Raw genomic sequence first — 9,079 nt, forward strand, 5'->3', positions numbered from 1 at the left:
CTCCTCACCAGCACCTGCACCTTCTCCTGGACTATCAAAAGGATCAGTGATTGAAGTTACTATTAAATCAAATGTATGACAACTTGTACTTCTAAGGCTTCACATATGATTATATACGTAAATTCCTGAGGTGGGCTGAGAAGAAATCAATGTGTCAAGCTCCTAATAACACCTCTGGTCTAGTTCACCTCATGTATATTTCACGGGGAACATAAAGTTCACTCGTGGTATTGACGTTTGCAATTTAGTGTCTAATTAACTCTGCGAGAGAAAACGACGTCCTCTCGGCTTCCGTCGATGTCGCGTAAAAGCGCTTGACGTCAGCATAACAACAACCTGTCATGACAGCTCGGATGGGAAAAAAATATTCGATTAAGATTTGATATTAAATTTTATAAATCGACCTTCACCTTGATGTAAGAGTCCTAATAAAAGGTAAGCGCTGGAGACCGCGTGTTGATAACAAACCCGAACTTACATGGAAACGGACGGCAGTGGGCTGTGTGGAAAAGAAGCTAACCTAGCATTAGCTCATTTCTGCTCTCTGGGGTTGCCCAGCGGGGTTGGAGAAAATGATAATAAATGCCCTATTTTCTGGCCACTAATAGCTGTAGGTATAACACAGTAAAAAATATATTGTTATATGTGTAATTTGGTGGGTACAGCTCAAGTGAGGGGCTTCGTCCTCTTACTAGCCACCCGCCCGGCCGGCGTAAACCGACAACATGCTAGCTTAGCTCAGCTAGCATAGCACCGATCTCCTGTTTTCTGACCAAAGTTAGCGACGTTGTCACTCTGTATCTGTACGTGCTGCTGCAACAGATGCATCTCGAATATCAATGCGAAAAATAGCCATGTTTTAATGTTGTTTTGTTCGTTACTATCATCTCATACCTGCGGTGTAATATTACAGTAACAAGCCCGACACTAACGGTGAGGACGGTGGGTGTATAACGTTGTCTGATGGCCGGTGAGCTAGCCCCGCTGCTCATCCAGTCACCGCTGATGTCCGTCATATGAATAGTTAATTCGCCGGCAGTCTAGCCACCTCGCTGTATTTTTCAGCTGTGTGCACAGTCAGCGAATTAAACGAATGCCTTTTGGGTGGCATCAAGCACTGCACCTAATTCGCCCAAGACGCGCATTGCAGGTGCATTGCAGTTGAATGCACGCCGTGAATGTCCACTTATCTCTGCATGCGCTGTGTCTCCCATCTAGTGTGTGCGATCCAGGACGGACAGGGCATTCTTAAACCTGTCATTTAGCCAGCCGAGACGGGGAACAGGATAGGGAAGCAGGGCGAGGCGGGCCCCGCGGAGCCGGTGGAGAAGATGGCCGGCAGCCCGGAGAAGAGTTCCACCGCGCAGGAGCTGAAGGAGCAGGGGAACCGGCTGTTCCTCTGCCGCAAGTACCAGGAGGCTGCTACCTGCTACAGCAAAGCCATTGTGAGTCCTTGTAACATGAATGCTGGGGTGATGTCTGCCTTACTGAAACAAGATCTAGTGATGTTCATGCCAGGTTTCCCCAGGATGCAATTGTGAATACAGATAATAGCAAAGTGCTTTATTGTTACAGTGCATGTTTATTGTCTGGTGTGTCCTGTCTCGCAGAACCGTAATCCATCAGTGGCAGTATACTACACCAACAGGGCTCTCTGCCATGTGAAGCTGCAGCAGCATGACAAGGCTCTGGCAGATTGTAAGCATGCGCTGGAGCTGGACAGTCAGTCAGTGAAGGCCCACTTTTTCTTGGGCCAGTGTCACCTGGAGCTGGAGAACTACGATGAGGCCATCGGCAACCTGCAGAAAGGTCAGAGCAAGCTCAAAGAGATGAGGAAAATGTTGCAACATTTTGTAGCCACGCATAAAAGCAGATAGTTTATGTATTGTGCAATCTTTCTCGTGTATTTCCTCATTTATGGTTGGGTTCATGCGTCTCTTTAAACTCTGTCTTTGTCTTGTCCCTGCTGTCAGTCGTCTCAGAGCTCAAGTGATGACCCTGGAGTCAGCTGTAACTTTTTCTGTAATATTCAAAGTGATGAAACTTTTGTTCTTATATAAGCTCTTCTCCTCTGAGGCCTTGTGTGGGCACAGCATAAATTGAAATTGCTGACATGTCATCTGTGGAACAAGAGATGTCAGAAGGAAAGAAAGCTTGAAGTCCCCATCCACTGAGAAATGTGCTTTGGTCATTGTAGCTTCTTTTCAATGTTTGACCTTCACTGTGCAAAATGATGCCGTTGCAGCTACAGAACTTTTCAGATTCATATGGGGAAGATGTAAAGCTTCTACATGACCATCTGAAATTGTTGCAGGCATGCACCTGTGAGCATGATTTGTGACATCTCAGGTAGTTTGGAAGTCAATCCTGGCCCCATTTACACCACTTTGGTTTGGAAACTGGAAGCCTGCATCCATTTGTAATGAAGATGAACATCCAGTTATGTTGGAGTGATCTTACAATCCACAGTTACACCTTTTAAGATGAACAATATTTTCATATATATATACATTCAATGTTTTAAATACGTGAAAGGGCCAAGAAGCAATCTAGAGAATTTCTTGCAAGGTATGTTAATTAATTAGCATCTTTAATAAAGGATTTTCGTTTTACAGCTTATAACCTGGCAAAAGAACAGAGGCTGAACTTTGGAGATGACATCCCCAGTGCTTTGCGCATCGCCAAGAAAAAACGTTGGAACAGCATCGAGGAGAAGCGCATCAACCAGGAGAACGAGTTACATGCCTATCTGACCAAACTCATACTGGCCGAGAAGGAACGGTGAGTCTGGGAAGCAGAATGCTTATTTATATGGTAATGATGGATTTATGAAACTGCAAATCACTGAAATGAGTCTGACATGGACAGCCAATTTTTTATTTGTTTTGAATAAAGGAATCATTTCAGATCACTTTATATTTTTGCAGAGAACTAGAAGAATACAAAGAAAAACAGGATGACAATCAAAATGGAGGCGATGCCGCCAAGATTGCATCAAAACATGTACGTTTGAACATTTATTTCTTACTTTGTTTTGTTGAAAAAAATGTAGAAAGTGCGTTTTTTTTTTTTTTTTTTTAAGTGCAACTGAATCTTTATTAATGTGTGTGAATATTTTTCTATCATGGAAATGCGACCTACAAAGGACAAGTATCTAATGGACATGGACGAGCTCTTCTCTCAAGTGGACGAGAAAAGAAAAGTGAGTGTGAAAATTAATTGTTACTACTTGCTGATTGTGTAGCGCTGTGAGCGAGATTATTCACACACGCGTTTGGAAGCATCCTCGATAGGTCACAAGTCCATTATGGGGCTGACACACAGACAGACACACACATCACATTCACCTACGCTAATGCATCTCTGCGAACAGCACACACCTACCTCACGCTGTCTCCTTTAATCGTTGACATAGCAACAACAGAAATAGACTTGCACACAGACTTTCAGATTTGAGCTCAGACGTGACATATAGATTTCTATACCGTGGGTACATTCTGTCTGTTATTCAACCTACCTGCTGCCACTAATGCTTGTCATTCCATCTGTTAAAATTGCACTTAGATTAAAGGCAAACAACGGCTTTTTTATTTTCGGTCCAAGCTGTTCCTATGGTAACTGTCGCTGTTTGTTGTTGCCATAGATAGTTGTTGACTCGTCTGTGGAGGTAATTGGCATGTAATTGTTTGTTGAGGTGACACGACGGCGTCTACCAGCAGGGTGTTTCTCTTCTGTTTTCGTCAGTGGGTGTTCAGTTTAGAGCCGTGTGATCCTGATAAAGGTTGATGCAAAAATAGTTTTGACAGAGTGCATCCATTCTATTAGTTTTATGGCATTTTTATTATTAGCATTGGTGCTTTTTTGCAGTATCTAAAACCAGGTAGGTTGTTGTGGTTTCTGAGGGGGAAAATCACAATGCACAGGGCTCCAGATTAAGTTTTTCACTGGTACCACCGGTGCGACCGACTTTCTTATTTGGTTGCACCTCCCACCTCGTCACAGGCAAAACACTTGTTGATCATCTGCTTATCGATAGACAATTTACAGATGTTCCCTAAACGCCCCACATTGCAGGCTGTGGTAGCTGCTGCTTGGTGGCTGCGGTGTTCCTCAGGCAGGTGTGTGACCGAAAAACACTTTGAAAGAGTTAAACTGGGGCGTTCTAGTGTCAGATTTGTCCGAGATGAAACAGAGTAGTTTTTTTTTTGTACAATGTGGAGCACACCTACATGCGCTTTTCCGCTCATAGAAAACAACGAATGCAGGTGCACTCCACAGTTCACAAGAAGACCACATTTTTAAGTGTAACTACCACAGTCCACCGTAGTTCTAAAAGTGCTGCTTTCCACCACTGTGGTTAACACAGTAGCTGCCTGCGCCGGTTACAGTGACACCAAAACAGCTTCATGATCATCATGCACTCACACAAATGCAACCAATTGAAATTTCAACTCACACACTCTCAAAAAAATAGTCGCAGCCTGGAGCCCTGATGCAGATATTAATGCTAAGAAGTAAAACCTGGAAAACAAGAGTCTTTCGGTGGCAGTTATACTAAATCCACATATCTCTCAGGTTTAGATCAGACTAACTCGTGGCTGCTTTTTTGTCCCACCAGAAACGGGAAATCCCTGATTACCTTTGTGGGAAGATCAGTTTTGAGCTGATGAGGGAACCCTGCATCACACCCAGTGGAATCACTTATGATCGCAAGGACATTGAAGAACACCTACAGGTAAGAGCTACATGCTGACCATCTCAGAATTACGTTGTTTTTTTTAGCTGATGACTGCTGATTTTGCAGGTAGTTGGCATTTAGTAGATGGATCCTGGTCATACAAGCACACAGTACGCAAATGCATCACTTTTAAACAACTAAATTAGGAAGCCCTGTCATCCATATAGTGACTCAAGTATGTCGGACAGAAACTTTACAGCAAAGAACACAATAGCTTCTGCAGTTTAAGTTGAAGTTATTCACTTTTGGCTAACTGCTTTTATTAAGCTGGTTTGAGTTTCTATCAGTATCTTGTACAAAAACCAGACTGTGCTGTTTCAGTTTTATTTGCTGTTATATTGACAACATCCAGCAAATTGTACGTGGTGCATGTGTCTGTGTCTTTATGTTGGTTCATCCATTAACAAACTCCCTGTATGGAAACAAAAAATGACCATAAAGACTTGACATTAAAGAAACTGAAAAAAATACTAATTTTGAAATGTTACGACCGAAAACTATGCGGTGAAATTTAAGTACCACCTCTTACATGTGCTCTGACTTCCCCATCAGTTGGGTAATTTCAAAAAGTATCGTTGGTACACATAATTTAATCATCCATTTATTGCATTAATAAATTACACTGTACCCAAATCAACAAAAATGAATAAAGTCTTTACATTTTCTCAACTTGAAAGAGACATTTAAAAGTTTCAAAGGCAAGAGTTTAGAGTATAAATTTGATTGTATTTAAATGTCAATATTATTATGAATACCATCATTAACATGTTTTGGTTAAATTCTGAGATTAGTTCGTTAGTTACTAGTAAGTATAAAACATTTTCTTTCAAGAAAAGGAAATGAATGTAAGTTTTATTTATTACACTGAATTATAGCATAGATGTCATTACATTATAGCTACACATTGTACTACTAAAAAGCTCACATTATGCTTTGTGGCTTTTCTCTTTCCTTGAGTGAACTAAAGCTTTTTTGTGCACGTGAAAGGTCTGCAAACTTACAAACCCAGAGTCCAATAGAAGTTGCTCTCTCTCATAGAAAATGCTGCTCCTTACCTGCCTGAAATGCTTTGTTTTAAATCTAAACTCTTGTTCTATGACTTTATCTGTATCACCATGCAACACATTTGCATAACTCCTGCCAAGTGGCCAGTTTTGCATCCCTCAGACAAAGAACGAGCAGCTTGCTCACAGTCCTGTCGTATTTTCTCACTACAGCCAATGTTATCACGGGTACGTCTCTACTCTCATAGACCTGGGATTACCTTATTTAACCGACATTGTCTTGCTGTCGTCGGGCCAGCTGATCAGTCGGTGTGGCCTGGGCTTTTCAGGAGGGGGTCCTTAAAGAGACAGGAGATAGAAAAGAGAGCGTCTCAGTAAATGTTCAATCCAGTAGACCCCAATAGTGTCCCTGTGAATGTGCATGTTTTGGCCTCTTTAATGCAGAACATGTGTGGTTGTACTCAAATACAGCAAATGTTTCTTCTTCATTTGCATATATTGTGTGGACAATTCAGACACAGACGCTAACACCTACATTTAACCTGCTCCCTGTGCAGCGAGTAGGTCATTTCGACCCGGTCACCAGGAGTCCCCTGACCCAGGACCAGCTGATCCCCAACCTGGCTATGAAGGAGGTGATCGACGCCTTTATCCAGGAGAACGGCTGGGTGGAGGACTACTGAAGAGAGACGCCTCCCATTTCTCCTTCATACCCGAGTGCTCAACACAAAGCCTGGACAACACAAGACTATCGAGAACAGATCACCCCTTGCCTGGATATGTACTTTACACAAGCGGGAAAAGCCACACTATGGACTACCAAACGGGAGCCACGTATCTCGGCCTGCCTCCTTCCCCACATCTTATCTTTGCTGTAAAACTTCCCCGCTCCTACTTTGCCGAGGCTCGGTGTTATTCATGGCCTGCTGCTCCCTTTAAAACCTCCTTCCCTCTGCTCTTTCTGGCCTTTTTCTCTCTCTTCCTCTCTGCCCTCATGCTGTTTTTTCTGCTCTTTTAAACCTTGACTCCCTTTCTGTACTCAAACCGGGGCCACGTTCTCAGGTCTCTCTTGCTCCTTCTCGCTTTATCTCTCTCTCTCTCTCTCTCTTTCTCTGAGTGCCACAGTTCTTGGAAAGCATCAGCATTGCACTCCAGTGTTTCACATTAGCCACCATTATACAAAAAAATAATAATAAAAAAAAATCACATTTCGGTGGCAGATTAAGACATTGGCCTTTCGTTTGGCGTTTACTCCAGTATTTTGTAGTCACTTTTTTCATTCAACGATGGAGCATTTTCCCACTTCTTAATGTACTTTGGTGGAAGTGGTAACTAAAATGCCAAAAACCTGTTCTGAACAAGGGTTGTTTGTATGCAAGTTTTACATGACGATAACCGAAAAGGGAACCAAGTCCCTTTTCTACCCTCTGGTGGCGCTTCATACATACCCACGGGTCACCATAAGATTTCGAGTAGATTGTTAGTTTGTTTTTCTCTCTGCATATCAATCACAACCGACTACAGACAATTGAGATAAGTTGAATGTATGCATTCTTTATAGGTGTAGAATCAACCTTCAGTAATTCAAGATGTTGTCTAAACAGGACAATGTGAGGCGAGAAGCCTTCGAACTGGAAACGAATGGCAGTGGCTGCTGCGTAATCAAACAGTCTTCACGTTGCTGGATATCGATTGAAAAATGGCTTATGAGAGACTGTTTGGGTTGTTGCCGAGTGATATGACTGTGGACTCTCACATCAAGCATGAAGTGAATTTTCTTCTCCTTAGCAAAAAACAAAAAAAAAAGCAAAAAAGATGGTTGTCTTCTCTTCTCACCGTTTTGCTGTTACTTTTTATGCACCTTCTCCTCACAGTGTCACAGTTATGAAGAAAAATGGTTGCCGCAATCATGAGCGCGAAACCAACTCCAAGTCGTTTCCCGTTACGAGGATCTGAGGTTCAGTCGCGTCACTACTGCCCCGACCTCCGTCATAGAAATGCTGGAAGAGCTAAGACCATCTTATCTCATCCGTACCTCAGTCCCAACTTTATCGCGTGCTGGTTTTCTGGCATTCTCTGTAAAACACACATTCATTTCAGTGCTATTAGTTTACAGATTTTTATTTTTATGTTTTCAGCTGAATGTGTCTGTGGTGAATTAGGCCTGTCGGTGGTTCGTGTCGGAGTGCAGGCGGTGTACATAATTTGCTGGTGTATGTCAGATTTTATTTCTTGACAAAATAGGGTTCTTTTTTTTCTTGAGAAATCCTAGAGCTTGAGAAACTGTATTAAATGTAGATATGTTGATAAAAAATAAATGCCTGATTCAGTTTTCATTTGTCCCCATTAAACCATGAACTTTGAGGTTGTTTGTTGTGGTGTTTCTGACACTAGATGATCATTAAAGAGATACCAAGTATGAACGCTACTCTGCTGCTTATTAGAAAATGGGATTTGAAATGGTTTTCAACATGTATGTATTACCTGTGATGCCACAAATACATGACAACCCCTGGAACACATGCTAAGTTGGGAAGCGTTTTTTTGTTGGAAACAAAGGAATATGATGGAACTGTATTTTGAGACTTTAGTAGACTGAAGTTTATATTCAAAACATCCCTTTTTTCTGCAACATTGCACAATTTCCTCATATTTGCATTTCCGATAGCATCTGTGTCTCCCAGTGCCTCTTGTGCTGTGTTTTCCTGAAAACAAACTGTCAGACCTGAAGTGTGTGCAGCTGATATATTTCCTGAGATTCATTTATGAAGATAGATTGTATTGCACATGTAAATGGTCCACACGTGTAAAGCGCTTTATAGCACTTGAGTTGCACTGAAAGCGCTTCACTCATTCACACACACTCATACACTAATGACAGTGGAGCTGCTATGCTCCTATCATGGGGAGCCACTTCAGGTTCATTGTCTCTCCCGAGGAACTCTTCGGCATGTGAAGAGGTTCAAACTGTCACCCCAGCCGTTAATGGACAACCTGCTAAACTTTATAAAGTGAATAGTAATAAGTACCACCGCCGGTATTATCAGTGCTTTGTCCACCAGTCAGTTTGTTTTTTGCACCCTGATCTGATCTGATCTGTACATATACTGGTCACTGTTTTTAAAAAGCAAATGTACATTTATATTAAAATATTAATTAATATATCATTATTGAATTTTACAATTCATACCATTCATGCTGATTTCAAACTTCAGTTGGAAGAGTAATGTGTGATTGTAAAATTTGAATCTTCCATATTCTTGAAAAGACCATCAGTTGAAAAAACTTGGTTTAAAATATTAGCAGCTTATCTGGGTTTTTCCTGTGTAGAATGAGT

At 41.8% G+C, this 9,079-nt stretch overlaps 1 protein-coding gene and 1 pseudogene across 1 annotated transcript; both read left to right on the forward strand.

Moving 5' to 3' along the window:
* The first annotated feature begins 320 nt into the window (after window positions 1-320).
* LOC103368320 (STIP1 homology and U box-containing protein 1) lies at window positions 321-8,165 on the forward strand. The gene is made up of 8 exons (XM_008296655.1): window positions 321-435; window positions 1,219-1,445; window positions 1,611-1,809; window positions 2,616-2,781; window positions 2,928-3,003; window positions 3,146-3,202; window positions 4,619-4,735; window positions 6,300-8,165. Exons 2-8 carry the CDS (start codon window positions 1,332-1,334, stop codon window positions 6,423-6,425), a joined length of 855 nt encoding a protein of 284 aa, XP_008294877.1. The 5' UTR covers window positions 321-435; window positions 1,219-1,331; the 3' UTR covers window positions 6,426-8,165.
* Window positions 7,652-9,079, forward strand: part of LOC103368322 (pentraxin fusion protein-like) — an 8,946-nt pseudogene continuing 7,518 nt past the window's right edge.

This window comes from Stegastes partitus, unplaced genomic scaffold (genome assembly GCF_000690725.1).
Source record: "Stegastes partitus isolate 25-593 unplaced genomic scaffold, Stegastes_partitus-1.0.2 Scaffold1144, whole genome shotgun sequence".
Lineage (NCBI taxonomy): Eukaryota > Metazoa > Chordata > Actinopteri > Pomacentridae > Stegastes > Stegastes partitus.